The sequence below is a fragment of the Pleurodeles waltl genome, chromosome 4_1 (assembly GCF_031143425.1).
Source record: "Pleurodeles waltl isolate 20211129_DDA chromosome 4_1, aPleWal1.hap1.20221129, whole genome shotgun sequence".
Classification (NCBI taxonomy): Eukaryota; Metazoa; Chordata; class Amphibia; order Caudata; family Salamandridae; genus Pleurodeles; species Pleurodeles waltl.
The window spans coordinates 773,874,117-773,891,474 of record NC_090442.1 but is presented as its reverse complement, the minus strand read 5'-3'; the positions used below and the strand labels follow the sequence as shown (position 1 = coordinate 773,891,474).

The 17,358-nt window shown below is 45.3% G+C and overlaps 1 protein-coding gene across 1 annotated transcript in view; it reads right to left on the bottom strand.

The window, feature by feature from the left end:
• Positions 1 to 17,358, bottom strand: part of NCAPH2 (non-SMC condensin II complex subunit H2) — a 177,826-nt gene that overhangs the window by 62,852 nt on the left and 97,616 nt on the right. Inside the window, exons 11-14 of the mRNA XM_069229446.1 lie at positions 7,527 to 7,598; positions 6,732 to 6,798; positions 3,250 to 3,357; positions 540 to 593 (exon numbers count right to left, since the gene is read on the bottom strand). Coding sequence (XP_069085547.1) covers positions 540 to 593; positions 3,250 to 3,357; positions 6,732 to 6,798; positions 7,527 to 7,598 — 301 coding nt within the window. The remainder of the gene's footprint in view (positions 1 to 539; positions 594 to 3,249; positions 3,358 to 6,731; positions 6,799 to 7,526; positions 7,599 to 17,358) is intronic.

The window sequence follows — 17,358 nt, the reverse complement described above, 5'->3', positions numbered from 1 at the left end:
GCTCCCAGGGTCAGCAATGGGGATACTAGGAACACTTACCACAAAGAAGTGAGGGTACAGATTTGCATATCTGGTACGCTAAGGTGCTTGGACATTCCTTCACCCCAATTAACGCATAGAGGAACAGCAAAACAGGACACAGAGGTAACACCTTTAGTTGAATTATCATACAGCAGAGTGTTCCCTAGGCATGGGATTTTTCAGGTGCTAAAATGTACTCAGTTAGCAAAGCCCCACTCACCATACCCAACAAAAAGTACAGCAGCTTTTATCTGTTGAGCATTCAGTTCCACCTAGCAACATAACATATCTCTGTTGTCTGAAGACAATACAGAAAACATGACTTTCCCTTTTTAAAGCAACAATACACAAAACCATAAATGTTAGCAGTATTCGTGGAGAAAACCAGTACACAGCAAGCAATATGAATGTAAAATTTGTTTTGTTTAGTCAAGCTGCTGAAGACAACAAAGAGCAAGAAGTATATTAGAACCATCCTTGGCCATGCTAAAGAGGAGAACCCAAGCTTATTTTCTTACCTGCAAAACTGGGCCCTTTCCGCCTGGATTTTAGCATTTCTGATCCATACTGATCTGAAAAAATGCCAGAGAATGTCTAGTCAGAAAAGCTACTATTCAAATAAGAGTTAGAAGAGGAATTGCAAATGCGGAAATTATTCTACTGACAACAAACAGCGTCTCTCTACCGAACACAATTCTTGAACATATTAGTCAACGCCTGTGCTGCGGTCAAGCAAATCTGTGAAAGGTGAAACACCTGGGATATCCTTACTTATCAAATAAACTGCGCTTGTCAGTGGATACTTCAGCAAAGTTAACAACTGCAGTTCATTGACAACACATGCTTTTATACTTCAGAGGTAGATACCTTGAAGACCATTAAACTCAGGAATAGAGTTATTCAAAGTGATAATAATACAGCTTTAAAAGCTGCAAAAACACAAACTACTACACCCAGAAGCACTGGAATTATGCAGCAGTGGCGCTCCAAATTATGCAGTAAGGTTGGCTACATGTCCAACAAGAAAATACAAACTATGCTGTGATGGTAGTACTTCATTACTGTGTCACTTTTACACTTTTTAGAACTGTCTGGGCATGGGTGGTACTTCATTTGTGCCAGTTTCAACCAAATCTAGCAATAAGCAACTGAAACGTGACTAGTCAACCTTTGCCTTCCACAGCACGACAACATGTGTTGTTTTGTTTTAGTAACTTTTGGACAGTTTGAGCTAGAAACTATTTTTTGTTAAAATCAGCAGATTATGCAACATATGTTGGATTATGAGGCAAATGCAGCAAATCCTTAATTATGCAAACAATGCCACAGCAGCACAATCCCATAATTCCAGTGGCCAGACTACAGCACATTACACCATGGACACTTTCTCGGGTTTAATTCCAGCACCTGATGACGGAAATAAAGTAGATTTGTAAGGTTCTCTTGGGTTGAATGTTACATGGTTGATAATTTTTGCAATAATGGACAAGTAGAGGAGAAATGGGGGCGGGAGGGCATTTCCTTTTCTTGTCCACATTTAGCAGTTGATGAGTTCATGTGAAGGGCCAACATCTGCTCCCAACTAAGGTTAGCATACCATCCAAAAATAATACACAGTTTGAGGAGACTGTGAAGGGAACAACAGATGAGGTGTCTCTACAGTCTGGATTCGAAGATTGCTTTAAAAAGGTTTAGACAACCCTGCTGCTGTGGAGTGAAACTCTAATTCGCAGAAACCCTTAGTCTATCACTCTGGAGTGGGAGACAGATTTGGGACTCCAGCTGGTGTGCGAATAAACAAATGACCTAATTTCTGTAGCTTAAAGCAGATATTTTGGGACTAGCCCTCTCTCATTCTTAGTAAGATGTTTCTTTGTATGTCTCCATTTTAGGTCTCACTCTAGTCCTGCAAGATCAGCCCAGAAATCAGGGTGCTTTGAGGGTTTACTTCAGTAAAAAGCATTTTATGGGTTACTTAGTTGGAATCAGGAAAACCTTTGTACCAATCAACCTACAAAGGGATAATGTAGAGTGTTGTTACAACAGTGCTCTTTAAACAGGAAGCAAAGAGCAAGGTTTTTAGATTATTTCTGAAAACCAATTCCGATGGATTAGAACGTAGATTATGAGGAACAACATTCTAAAGCTTAGAAGCAAATAAGACTAAAGATCTCTCCCCTCTCCTGGCTTTGCGAACAAGAGAAAGTTGGAGAAGTTTAACATTCTTGGATCTCAAAGCCCTAATCCTATGGTAAGGCTTAAATCTCCTCCTCAAGTAAAGGGGTCCGTTTTGTTCAATTGCCCTAAAGGCAAAGGTTAATGCCTTAAACTAGATCTGCTTGTAGCCACTGCAGTTGGTGCAAGTAAGGAGTCGCAGAGACCCTCGCCAGAATCTTCAGGCTATTTCGAGCGGCAGAATTCTGGATTGTCTGAAGATGCTGAATTAAGTTGGTAGCTCAAATAAAGACTATTGGCATAATCCAATTTGGAAGTCATCATGGCGGGAACAATCATCTTGTGTGTCTCTTTAGGACGTGAGTGCACATTCTTTTGAACGCTCGAAGCGTAGCAAAACAGTTAGCAGATATAGCCTTCACTTGGGGTTTGAAAGATAGTCTAGAATAAAATTTAACCCCCAAAGGTCTAACTGTAGATGCTGGTAAAGGGGGTAACTCAAGTGTCCACCCACTGCGGGGGTCAGACGTGATCTTGGTACCATAAAAACAGGATTTTTGTTCTCGCAGAATTCAGCTCAAGACAGTTTTCATTCATCCATTCACCCACTGAATTAAGACAGTGCCTAAAAGAACACAGCGGTTCAGTCTCATTCTCCTGTAAGGCCAAAAGGAGCAGTGTATCATCAGCATAAGAGACGACACGCATGCCCCAAGAATCAACCAACTTAGCTAGTGGCTCTAGGTAAACATTAAAAGGGGTGGGACTCAGTGCTAATTCAAGCTGCACACGGCACGCTAGAGGTTTGGAGGAAGAAGTGAAAGGTGTGAGAAAATCTACCTGCGATCTGTCCTCAATGTAGGATATAAGCCAGGACACTGCCTGATCTCAGATTCCAAACCTTTAAATTCTGTCAAGTAGGATAGGATGCAAAACCATTACAATGCCTCTATCTAGGTTTTGAGATTACGCTGACTTTGTGTATGGGTTATGAGCAAATCAATACACAGATTTTTAAGTCACAGTGCAGAAGAGGGGTGACATATTACTCACCAGTGGCAGTGAACCAAGCCATGAAATCCTGTATTTTGTTGGGCCCCCTCCTCTTTCTCTTATTTCCAGGAGTGTCTTCCACAGTCCGAGGCAACACAATGTGCTTTCCTGAAACCACAAAAGAAATGAATCCAAGATTATGGTTTATATGTAGTGGACGATCACTAGGAAAGACAAGGCCAGGATGATGCAAGAAAAAGGACATTAGCCATGCTACATAATAAATCTAAACTGGAGCACTTACAAACATCTGGGTTGGTAAACTTGTTGCTGGAGATGTGTTCTCTCAATGACACCCTTGTTTCAGGGAACCAGAGACCATAATGTTAAGTAGTATCCGTAGGAAAGTGACACTTTTGACATCATTACCCCCCCTCAACCCCTTTTGCCTGGTATCTGATGTAATTTCGGCTGAAAGTGCACTGGGTTCCTGCTAACCAGGTTGCCAGTGCCAGATCTCTTTCCCAAAACTGCACAGTTGTTTCCCCCAGTTGTTGCAGAACCTTTAGCATCCTCTATAAGTCCCTAGTAAATGGTACCCCTGGTACCTAGGGCCTGGGGAAGAAAAGGGGGGTCCCCCTAAGGGCTGCAGCATGAACTGTGCCACCCTAGGGGACCTCTCACCAAGCACATGACAGGTTGCGTGTCTGGTGCAGACATAAGTGAAAACATGACATGGCACACAGCCTGTGCCCCATGTCCCCTAACATTGCATGCAATATATGTAAGTCACCCCCCTGGCAGGTTTAGAGCCCTGAGGTAGGGTGCATTATATTATATGCGAGGGCATGATGGCTTCACTGATGATAGGGATGGGCGGTATCAAACATCTCGTATTGGTGAACCCACACTGATACCAGAGATGGATTTACCAATACATTCACCAAGAGGACACCTTAGTGGTGTCCCTTGAACCCATAAGCAGGATCTGGTGTGCTCACAGACCAATTTCTGTCAGCCTGCCACCTGATATACCATTCTGGACCCTTAGGGTGAGAGCTTTCTGCTCTCAGGAGGTCCAGAATATAAGCCCATCTGGGAAGAGGGTGTAACACCCCCTCCCACAGGATGACCTGCTGATTAGCCTTCCTAAGGCAGCAAACCTCAAAGGGCTGCCGCCTTTGAAATGCAAATCTGGCTTCTCTCACAGGAGAGGAGGCCAACCACCTGTCCAGAGCCCATTTCGCACCTGGCCGGGGAGGAAAATTAGCTAGTCAGATAGTCGTGCCACCCCCAGGCTACTACCACCCCTAAGGTGGTCTACTGCGAGGTGGACATGTTTTTTCAGAAGTAGCCATCTTGGTGATGGCATACTTAAGAATTCTGGGACAGGGCCCACTTCCCACAAGAAGTGGTCATATAGAGTGAATAGTGCCCCTGGGGTCAGTAGCCCCTAAGGCTACTACCCTACACACCCCTAAATTCGGTATTTAGGGGAGCCCCTAGTACCAGAGAAGCAGATCCTGATGACCTAAGAAGATAAAGGACACCAAAGAGTCGCGAAAGCAGAAGAGTAGAGAAGAAGCAGCTGATCTGGTACCAACCCCGCCGGGCTGTGTGAACCCCTCAATGAAATCTGCACCAAAAGTTGGCTTGTCCTGCAGCTATGACTCCAGACACCCGGGAGTGCTGCCTGCTTTCAATAAAGACTCAGGACCTCCTGTGAACAGCAGACTTGTTCTCCAAAAACCTCCAAAGAAGGGGACTCTGAAACCGCCAAAAGCCGTGACCTGAAGTCACCACAGCACCCACCGTCTCAGACCGGAGGTGAAGTGAACCATTGGGGCCAACAAGGTTCTCCAGCTCCCCAGAGTCTGAGTCCATTGTGGTTTCACCTCTCCCCGAAAACACCTGCAGCCTCTGCACGCAGGGCCCCTCTCCTGTGGCTTCTGTGGTGAGAGAAGCTGGATGCCTAAAACAAATACATCACCGTCACCTCTGGCCCGAGTTGAACTGGACCCCTGGTGTCAACGCAGTCCCCCAGCTCTCCTGAGCTTGAGTCCACTGTGGTTTCACCCCTCCTGGACTCGACCATGACGCATGCAGCCTCAGACCACCAGACCCCCTCAACCATGAGTGCTCCTGGACACAGAAACCCAATGCCACCTCTGAACCTGTTGCACCTGAACCCGGAGAGAAGAGGACCAACCCCGCACCTACGCCCTGAGCATCCCATGTTTATAACCTACCTGTTGGTTGACCTCGACTGGCCTCCTGGCCAGAGCCTGCAGCCTTTTTCCGTGAACACCGATCTCCACTGAAATACATTGGGCACCTGACTCTGTACTACACCTCTGCACCCAGCCGCTCCCACTGCCTTGTGTGAACTGTTGCTGTGGTCCTGACCCTTGCCCAATCCTCACCAAGTCTCAGAGATTGGTCCTGTAAGTCATGAAACGGTACCTGAAAGCAGAACTTGTTTCTCCTTCCATAGTATAAGATTGCAGAAGTCAGAAATTGCACTGTGTCCACTTTTTAAAGTGAAAAGAATTCCTATTAAAAATTTACTTCCCTAAACCATTTATCTCTATTGCCTTAATATATATATATGTATATATATATATATACACACTTGCTATCGTTATAAATTGCTGTGGATCTCCTTTTGAGTCATAGTTCTCCTTTATTGACTATTGTGTATTTGTAGAAGTGTTGCACTCCTCTGTGTTATGCCTAAGGGTGCTCGACCACACTACCGCTAAGTAGAACATTTTGGAATTGCACAGCAAGCCATGTCCACTCACTGGGGAACCCCTGGACCCTTTACACAGTACTCACATACCACATAAAGTGCCAGCTTCATACAGTCTCTGAGACACTATAAATTACCTGGTTTTAGAACTTGCAATCGTGGGTGGACAGAGCAAAAGAAGGACTTTTGATGACCTTTGCAAAAAATATGGGTATTGAAGCCTCAACTTGCGTCAAGAAACACCAGTCTTGCGTAGGAATGAATATGCAGCCAGAAAATAAGTAAAAAACTAATACTCAGAAGGTGTCACTTTGTTTGAATTTAGTGGAATCAAAAGGTCCAGTACTGTATGGTCTCGAACACTAGGTTTGGAATAGAAAGTATATGTCAAGAAGGTGGAGGATAAGCCAGAATCAAACATGGACACCGTACCCCTAGCACCAGCAGGAACCCGAGAATGGGAGACTTCACTACATGTGATGGCAGGGTTATGTCCTTTTTGGGAATACTGAACTGGAGTGGAAAAGGTAACTGCTTTGGAACAGGGGGAAGCAGTTAAGTATTTCAGAATGTCAATGGCTAGAAAAGGCCAGCTTGCACCAGCCCTGCTCCGTGGTAAAAGAGTACATTCGTAAGAGGGTGAAGAACGGTTTGGATTTTGTTTTGACAAGCAATATTCAAACAAGATAGTCCAGTGCGGAGAGATCAATGATGATGGATCACCAGGAGGGTAAGGAAAGAATAGACTTTAGGAACCATAGTGGTCTGCACATCATTCTTGTCTTGTTACCTTTCTTGAAGGGTTTATCTTCAGTGGTGCTGAAAGGGTCCAGACTGTGCCATGGATCCAGAGTTTCCTTGAATTGCAAATGCAGAAAGTTACCAAAGTAAAACACTGAGACAAAACACAGGAGACGGCTTCTCACTATTAAGTAATCATGTTGTCTCACGCAAACAATTTAATGCAGCAGCAAAACCTGTGTGCAAATATATAACCCAAAAGATAAAGGATGCACTAGGACACTTTGTGGACAAGCTGGAAGTGGCAGACTTTTCACCTCTGAAAATGCTACATAAAGCATGGATATCTGTAATTTACTAGCCCTTTTATAACTGAGAAAATGTTTGAAGAATACAGAGGATGCATCTGAAATGCAAGTCTATTGCTTCACGTCACTGGTCATGAATGACAGCGAACGTATCGCAAAGGTTAATGAAGGATCACAGCTAATCTTTGGATTACTCAGCATAAGTGGCTCAAGTATTAAACATTTGTATTATACCAAAGTAACATAGTTCTAACTGGCACAGAGTAAACAGAATAGGTAAGCCGGCACATAAGAAACCAGAGACAACATACATATCTTACAGGGTTGTAACTTAGAAGACATAGCCCTCAGGGTAAACAAGTATTCCCACCTTGGACACTTTCAGCAAAATCATACTTTAGATAACACAGTTCTCACAAGGCTTGGGTCAATTCAATGTGGGTGGGTTTCACATATTTAACAAATAAACTCAACTTGATAAGACCGAGGGAAGGATGAGTGTCAGAAGGATCTCAGAGCATGGTTCATCACCTTACCTGTACTATAATGCTGCGATCTGGTGCTCGGGGCTTGTCCCTCAGGGCGTACACCCGCTCCTCTGGCACAGCCTAGCAGAGAAAAAGAAAGAAATGCCAAAATGTGACATTTTGAGAACATATATGACAGAACAATTATGTTCTCCTGAGGTCTCATTTTAGACATACACAGTCATACAGCGAAACATTATACCAACTTCATACCAAGATTTGCACCTACCACATGCATGAAAGCAAAAACCAATATATCAACTTGAGCAAGAACAGCTTATTTGTATTAGGTGGTCGGTCTGTAAGTATTTCAGTACTGCTCATGCAAGTGCAGGTGGAAACTGACCCTGTACTGGTGCAAATGTAAGTAGCCCAAGTCCTGAAGTACCAACAAATCAAGAAATAATGCTGATGTGTTAGGGAAACACAAAGCAGAGGTTATGAAAGTACAACTCCACATAAGAAAATAAACCAAGGCATTTTGAAGCAGCAGGAGCAAGAAGTGCAGCATAAGAACCCTTCACACAAACAATCACATTAATGTCTTGCTCACATTTTTCTGCTATAAGTGTAAGCATCCACCTTGTCATGTCAGATAGTCATACTGGGTATGAAGAAAAAAAAAAGTGGCCTCTAGTCCAGAGTAGCCCCTTCTTTATCAAGAATAGAAAGCAGATTTCATTTTGTCCCTCTGTCCAATCTATAATGAATCACCAGAAAATTGGGAGTGTGTTATTTATCACTTCTTATTATTACTCTTAGTACACATTAATGACAGGACACTATTTAGGTGAATAAAATGTGTCACATCTAATTTTCAACATCTCTGAGCTGCCCGTCTGTCTAACAAAGTCATTTTTATATTGCCCTAAATTAGTAAACTAAGGCTGTAAAAGAAAGCATACACACTAAATGGTTCAATGGCTGGTATTTCCTCCAAAGAGAGCCACATTTCTGCAGACTTTCATTGCAACTTTATTCTGCAATAAACCCTTCAAACTATTGGTGACTGAGGTGAGTGAATGATCATCTAGGACACTGTAAGGAAATGCCTCCTTGGCATGGTTACCCCCTGACTTTTTGCCTTTGCTGATGCTATGTTTTGAATTGAAAGTGTGCTGAGGCCTGCTAACCAGGCCCCAGCACCAGTGTTCTTTCCCTAACCTGTGCTTTTGATTCCACAATTGGCACCTCTGGTACCAAGGGCCCTGATGCCAGGGAAGGTTTCTAAGGGCTGCAGCATATCTTATGCCACCCTAGGGATCCCTCACTCAGCACAGACACACTGCTTGCCAGCTTGTGTGTGCTGATGAGAACAAAACGAGTAAGTTGACATGGCACTCCCCTCAGGGTGCCATGCCAACCTCACACTGCCTATGCAGTATAGATAAGTCACCCCTCTAGTACGCCTTACAGCCCTAAGGCAGGGTGCACTATACCATAGGTGAGGGCACCAGTGCATGAGCACTTTGCCCCTACAGTGTCTAAGCCAAACCTTAGACATTGTAAGTGCAGGGTAGCCATAAGAGTATATGGTCTGGGAGTCAGTCAAACAAAGACTCCACAGCACCATAATGGCTACACTGAAAACTGGGAAGTTTGGTATCAAACTTCTCAGCACAATAAATGCACACTGATGCCAGTGTACATTTTATTGTAAAATACACCCCAGAGGGCACCTTAGAGGTGCCCCCTGAAACCTAATCCAACTACCCGTGTGGGCTGACTGGTTCTAGCAGCCTGCCACACTCGAGACCTGTTGCTGGCCACATGGGGAGAGTGCCTTTGTCACTCTGTGGCCTGTAACAAAGCCTGCACTGGGTGGAGATGCTATCACCTCCCCCAGGCAGGAGCTGTAACACCTGACGGTGAGCCTCAAAGGCTTACCCCCTTTGTTCCAGCACCGCAGGGCACTCCAGCTAGTGGAGTTGCCAGCCCCCTCCGGCCACAGCCCCACTTTTGGCGGCAAGGCCGGAGGAGATAATGAGAATAACAAGGAGGAGTCACTGGCCAGTCAGGACAGCCCCTAAGGTGTCCTGAGCTGAAGTGACTAACTTTTAGAAATCCTCCATCTTGCAGATGGAGGATTCCCCCAATAGGGATAGGAAGGGGACCCCCTCCTCTTGGGAGGAGGCACAAAGAGGGTGTACCCACCCTCAGGGCTAGTAGCCATTGGCTACTAACCCCCCAGACCTAAACACGCCCTTAAATTTAGTATTTAAGGGCTTCCCTGAACCTAAGAATTTAGATTCCTGCAACTTACCGAAGAAGAAGACTGCTGAGCTAAAAACCCCTGCAGAAGAAGAAAGAAGACACCAACTGCTTTGGCCCCAGTCCTACCGGCCTGTCTCCTGCCTTCTAAAGAAACCTGCTCCAGCGACGCTTTCTCCAGGACCAGCGACCTCTGAATCCTCAGAGGACTGCCCTGCTTCCAAGAGACCAAGAAACTCCCGAGAACAGCGGCCCTGTTCAACAAAGACTTTGTATCCAGAGGAGCAGATTTAAAGACCCCTGCAATCCCCGCAAGAAGCGTGAGACTTGCAACACTGCACCCGGCGACCCCGACTCGACTGGTGGAGAAACAACACCTCAGGGAGGACCCTCCGGCGACTCCGAGACTGTGAGTAACCAAAGTTGTCCCCCCTGAGCCCCCACAGCGACGCCTGCAGAGGGAATCCCCAGGCTCCCCTTGACCGCGACTGCCTGACTCTAAAATCCCGACGGCTGGAAAAGACCCTGCACCCGCAGCCCCCAGCACCTGAAGGATCGGAACTTCAGTGCAGGAGTGACCCCCAGGAGGCCCTCTCCCTTGCCCAGGTGGTGGCTACCCCGAGGAGCCCCCCCCTTGCCTGTCTGCACCGCTGAAGAGACCCCTTGGTCTCCCATTGAGCTTGTTTGCACACTGCACCCGGCCGCCCCAGTGCCGCTGAGGGTGTACTTTTTGTGTGGACTTGTGTCCCCCCCGGTGACCTACAAAACCCCCCTGGTCTGCCCTCCGAAGACACGGGTACTTACCTGCTGGCAGACCGGAACCGGGGCACCCCCTTCTCTCCATTGAAGCCTATGTGTTTTGGGCACCACTTTGAACTCTGCACCTGACCGGCCCTGAGCTGCTGGTGTGGTGACTTTGGGGTTGCTCTAAACCCCCAACGGTGGGCTACCTTGGACCCCAATCTTAACCCCGTAGGTGGTTTATTTACCTGCAAGAACTAACATTACTTTACCTCCCCTAGGAACTGTGAAAATTGCACTGTGTCCACTTTTAAAACAGCTAAACATGTTTTATGTAAAAGGTATATATGCTATTGTGATTATTCAAAGTTCCTAAAGTACTTACCTGCAATACCTTTCAAATAAATGAGATATTACATGTAGAATTTGAACCTGTGGTTCTTAAAATAAACTAAGAAAAGATATTTTTCTATAACAAAAACCTATTGGCCTGGAATTGTTTCTGAGTGTGTGTTCCTCATTTATTGCCTGTGTGTATGTACAACAAATGCTTAACACTACTCCTTTGATAAGCCTACTGCTCGACCACACTACCACAAAATAGAGCATTAGTATTATCTCTTTTTGCCACTATCTTACCTCTAAGGGGAACCCTTGGACTCTGTGCATACTATTCCTTACTTTGAAATAGTGCATACAGAGCCAACTTCCTACAGACACCTTCTCTTTAGATTGCACATTACAAAAGGTGTTTTTTCCATTTGCTTGATCCACAGACAGACCGGTATGCTCACTGTTTCCAAAAAGGTGGACATTCAAATACATACCATAATCTGTGGGATAAACTAATTACATATCTAAGTTGCCAGTATGTTTCAGATAGCAAAGCAGTAAAATAGAAGACATGTGTAAATCCCTCTAAAAAGTGCTCTAACTCAATTCACTGGGTCTTGTGGTGGTGCTATAAAAAGGGCCCAAAACAATTGTAAATACCAAGTGAAATCACAAACAGGAACTCAATGAAGGGGTTATCATTTATTACATGTCGTTAGAAGCTACAGTTATGAAAGACCTTTGATGAGACCAAATGGGACAGAAGAAATGAGCGTACACGCGGTTGGTGGATGACCCCAACTGGTACACTTGGAGGTATTTAATCTCTCTTCATATGCTCACATACTTGTGAGAAAATTATTAGAAGATGTAAAATCTGATCAGACTTTACTTTTGGCTGTGTTTCCACAGTTAATATAAAGGGAGGACCCAAAACAAAAAGAATCTTGGTTCTGAAACTATGTAAGAAGGTAGATGTAGGAAGCTGTCCAAAATGAGATTTACTGTGCGAAGAGTCCAGGTATTCACTTATAATGGACAGGGGCTTGTTCTAGCATTCCCAAGGTGCTCCCTTAGGGATTAGTGTGGTTGAGCAGTCTTAGGCTTATTTGAGAGGAGTGGTAGACATTTGCTGCATGCCCACAGTCCGCAAATGATCCACATAACTCAATAAGGAGATTTACGCCAACTTATAAAAACAAGTTATTTTTTATGTAATATTAGGAACCAAGAACATCACGATCTAGTAAGTACGTTTCAAGTTAGGAATTTTTACAGGTTTGAAAAAATCAATACTTAGTGCAATTTCTGAAGCAGTAATGTTATCCTATGGAGTAAAGGCATACACTGCATACATGTACTTCACAGCAACGTATAGGTCCAATTTTCTGGAATTAAAGTATGTATAGGGTGAGGTCCAAGACAGCACCAAAAGGTCACTTCAGGAAGCACTGGGGCGTCCAGGTGCAGAGGTGCTTTTCAGTGCCGGGTGCCCTAGTTTTATCCTATGGGAAAAGGAACATATACATTATGTGGGCAATTAGCAACAACCTACAGGACTATACTTCTGGAGTGAAGGTAAGAACAGGGCACGGTCCAAGGCAGCACCAACAGGTCACTTAGGGAGGCACTGGGGGGGCCAGGTGCAGAGGTGCTTTTCAGCATCAGGTGCCCTAATGTTACCTTATGGGGAACGGTCCGATTAGAAAGATGCTGCAAGCTGGGACTGGGCTATCAGTCTGGCTGAACAACCAACAAGGGTGCTAAGGTCTCGAGGAGGTCTGGGGATGTAGGGACACCTTTGGTCCTCTTCTATGCGGCCAGGTGCAGAGATGTCATGAGTCATTCTGTTTTTTTATGTTGGGGAGGTGGTGGTTTTGGCATCCCCTCATCTCAGAGGGAAGCCAGATTCGCATACCTAAGGTGGCAGCTCACCTGCCTGGGAATGCTAATTCACAGGTCATCCTGTTAGAAGGGGTGTGTAACACTCCTGCCGGAGCAGGCTTTGTTCCTGACCACCTGAGAGCAGAGGCTCTCACCCCCTGGGGGCCAGAAACTTGTCCATGGTGGCCGGCTGATTTAGCCCAGTCAGCTAGCACACTGGTTGTTGGTAGATTTTTTAGAGGGCACCTCTAAGGAGGTTTCTGGGTGCATGTATTAATACATCCATCACTGGAATCAGCGAGGGATTATTTATATGAGATGAACACTTGCACTGCGGACGTGGTTAGCAGGAACCCAGTGCACTTCAAAGTTGCATCAAATACCAGGCAAAAATGTGTCAGGACTACTGTAACAAAAACCCAGTTTCCTACAGTAGAGAAATATTCAGCTTAATTAAAATGTGCTATTATAACTCAATTAAAATATGGGGTGATTGATAGGCATGAGCTTCAGTTCAATGAGGACTGTTACCCACTCCTGTATTGCTTAACATTTGGAACTTTGTCTTCCACAGCACCCATACCATCATATAACTAAGCTAACGGGAATTATACCATAACATACATATAGATAAATATATACATACCTCGGTGTGTCTGTATGTATGTGTATATATATATATGGTATGTTATCAAATACTAGGTCAAGTGTGAACAAAAAAAGAAAATGACTGGTGTTTTTTGTGTTGCAGGCATGGTTGCTTAAGATGCATCATAGATGATTTCTGTATCAGAGTTGATTCCTACTTGGGAAATGAATTATCAAAGCAAGATCAGGTAACTACTCAGAGAATGAGTTTTTGAAATTCTCTCCCAATGTAAATTTATGCTCTGTTTGGACGCAAGAAAAGAATAAAATTTATAAATCCCTTTTCACATAAGTAGCGGTAAACTGACAACTAACATCAAAATGTTGAACTGGATAACTTTATGCTTTGATTGCTCGCCTCAAAATAAAAATTTCTTCTGAGAATGTAATGTGAAGCTGGTTCTATATTCATAAGACTTGGAAAAGCACTATATCTGTGAAATGTATTGGCTGTTTAGGTTTACAGAATGGTTACTGCTGAATGATGAGTTTCAGTATAGTTGGACAATTAATATGTATTGCTGTAGTTCATGACACTCTACATACATACAGTTGAGCAATTCCTATAACCTCCTCAATAAGACATGAACACTCAAAAGACATTATCACAATAAAGCTCTCAGATTTATCTTCGAAGGTGAAATACTAAGGATATATCTAATGGCACATTATCCAACCACTACCATCATATCTCATGTTTCTCGTGCGGGTAATAGTGATTATTATTCAAATAGCACCAGCGCCCTACTCCTTGTCCAGGGATTCCTTGCTCAGCAATTACAAGGGAGTCAGAAAACTACTTCCGTCTACAGGGTACTGCTGGTCCCTCCTCAACCTCACTGTGTGTTTGTGTTTATGCCATGGAAAAAGGCAGGCCTTACAAACTTATGTCTCAGTAACATGAATTAGCTTAAGTTGTGAGGTATGGGCAAGGAGGAATTGCTCTACGCTGCATTATTTTGTATGGATTTCATATTATAGTTTATACATCAGTGTATTACATGTAAGTGAGTTAAAAACAGCCTCCAACATTATTCTCTTTCTCCTAGCAGAACAAGGCAGAGAGATCAACCCTCCCCCATCTCTGGAAGGCTTTTCTGCAGATGCTACTGGGATTAGGGCCTCTGGCTTTGTTCTTCTCACATAATTCTGCCTTCTCCTGTGGGTCTTTGACAGTGTTCTCCACTCCTTCTCCAAACTATTTGTATGTTCCCATGCACAGATAATACCGGCGTTCACACAAGCAAAATGCCACTCTTCTTACCTCAAGATAATGGCAAATAATGGAAAAGTACTACGTATGCACGTGCATTCTTGATTTGCTTTTTTTTTTCATTTAACCTGATCTATAAAATTCACATCTTTTAGCCTTCTATTTCGGAGCACAGCAAATCGAACACAGTGTTTTGCTTATTGCTACAAAAGCGCTCTCTCTTGGTGTCATTTTCTAGTGTATGCAGCCATTATAACTTTGTATCCTTGAAATTAAGAAACTTTTCACTCTGACAGGAGGCGGATCAGTGTCTCGAAGACTGGATGGATCAGCGGGGTGACCGCCTCCTGGGTTGCTGCTGTCAGTGGACCTGGTGGTCAGCAGATCGTTGGACCGGACTGTGCAGTGAGTGCCAGCAGGCTAAAGGGAAGTTGATCGTCCACTTCAAGGAGACACTGGCTGGTTGGCGAAGTGTTGGCAGTCCTCCAAGGCAATGGGCAGATGCACAGCTGTAGGACAAGCTGGGTCTGGGCAATTGTTGCGACAGGAGCAGGCAGGATTTTGTGCCAGTTCCACAGCTAGTCAACAGTTCTCGCGTCTTCGACTCTTATTTGTCCTTCTTCTTATAGTCAGGCAGATCTAAGTTCCTGATGTCAGGGGCCACCTATATGCTCAATTTAGGAGTGTTAAGGGGAGTGATAGGTAGTAGCCAATGGGCTACCTACCCCTTGGGTGACTACGCCCCCTACATGACCACTTACTGTGGGGAGTGGGCACAATAACCCTGCCCTAGAGTTCCTAATTCCACCAAAAACATGATGGTGGAACCCTTCTTTCGTGGAGCAAATCAGGCAGCCAACCTTAGGGGTGTGACTACAATGGGGGTGCAACACGCCTACTGCACAGCTGATTCTCCACCAGGCCTGGTGCCAAATGGGTCCCAGGGCCGGTTGTGCCCAGGTCTGGCGGAAGCCAGGGTTGCATATCAAAGGGCAGCTGAGGCTTTGAAGCCTCCAACTCAGATATGCTGATTTACTAGCCAACCTGCTGGAGGAGGTGATAACACCTTCCTCCGGAGCAGGGGTTCGTTTGGCCTCTGAGTGCACTGTCTCTCACCTACAGGGGGGTGAGAAACTTGTCTGTGGTGGCAGGCTGGTTGATAACAGTCAGCCAGCACAACAAGAGTCTAGTATGTTTTAGGAGGCACCTCTAAGGTGCCCTCTGAATACATGTCATATTAAATCCAGTACTGGCATCAGTATGAATTTATTAAGATGAGGTGTGTGATACCAAATACTATAGGTTTCAGTGAAGTCATTATGTAGCTGGGTAACTTGTAATGATTAGTGCCCAGTACATACCTTAGGATGGATACCGTGTTCACTTGCAATATCTAGTAACCAAACTAGACATCACAGGGGCATATCTACTCATGCAGATATGTCCTCGCATAAACTATAATGCACTCTGCCGAAGGCTCTTAAGGTCTGCTGTAGGGGTGACTTACATATATATTTTACACAAAGGCTTTGGAACGGCACACAGTAGGAGTGCTAAGTCATGTTTTCACACATGGTTTGCATCATGTCACATAGCCTGGAGTGGAAGTCTGTATGTGTAAGGAAATGCCTCTTTGGCATGGATACCCCCTGACTTTTTGCCTTTTGTTGATGCCAGTTATGATTGAAAGTGTGCTGGGACCCTGCTAACCAGGCCCCAGCACCAGGGTTCTTTCCCTAAACTGTACCCTGGTTACCACAATTGGCACAGCCCTGGCACCCAGATAAGTCCCTTGCAAATGGTACCCCTGGTACCAACAGCCCTGATGCCGAGGATGGTCTCTAAGGGCTGCAGCATGTATCACTCAGCACATGCACACTGCCTGACAGCTTGTGTGTGCTGGTGGGGAGAAAATGACTAAGTCGACATGTCACTCCCCTCAGAGTGCCATGCCGAGCTCACACTGCCTGTGGCATAGGTAAGTCACCCCTCTAGAAGGCCTTACAGCCCTAAGGCAGGGTGCACTTTACCACAGGTGAGGGCATAGTTGCATGAGCACTATGCCCCTACAGTGTCTAAGCAAAACCCTAGACATTGTAAGTGCAGGGTAGCCATAAAGAGTATATGGTCTGGGAGTCTGTCATGCACGAACTCCACAGTTCCATAATGGCTACACTGAAATCTGGGAAGTTTGGTATCAAACTTCTCAGCACAATAAATGCACACTGATGCCAGTGTGAGATTTATTGTAAAATGCACCCAGAGGGCATCTTAGAGATGCCCCCTGAATACCAGACTGACTCCTAGTGCTAGGCTGACCAGTTTCTGCCAGCCTGCCACAACCAGACGAGTTTCTGGCCACATGGGGAGAGTGCCTTTGTCGCTCTGTGGCCAGGAACAAAGCCTGTACTGGGTGGAGGTGCTTCTCACCTCCCCCTGCAGGAACTGTCACACCTGGCAGTGATGCCTTTTGTTACAGCGCCCCAGGGCATCCCAGCTAGTGGAGATGCCCACCCCTCCGACCACTGCCCCCACTTTTGGCTAATGAGAAAAACAAGGAGGAGTCACCCACCAGTCAGGACTGCCCCTAAGGTGCCCTGAGCTGACCCCTGCCTTTAGAAATCCTCCATCTTGAGATTGGAGGATTTCCCCCAATACGATCAGGGATATGCCCCCCAACCCTCAGGGAACCCGATACCTGGACCAAGCACTGCACCCACAGCCCCCAGGACCAGAAGGAACCGAACTCCAGTGCAGGAGTGACCATCAGGCGACCCTCTGCCTAGCCCAGTCGGTGGCTGGCCCGAGAAG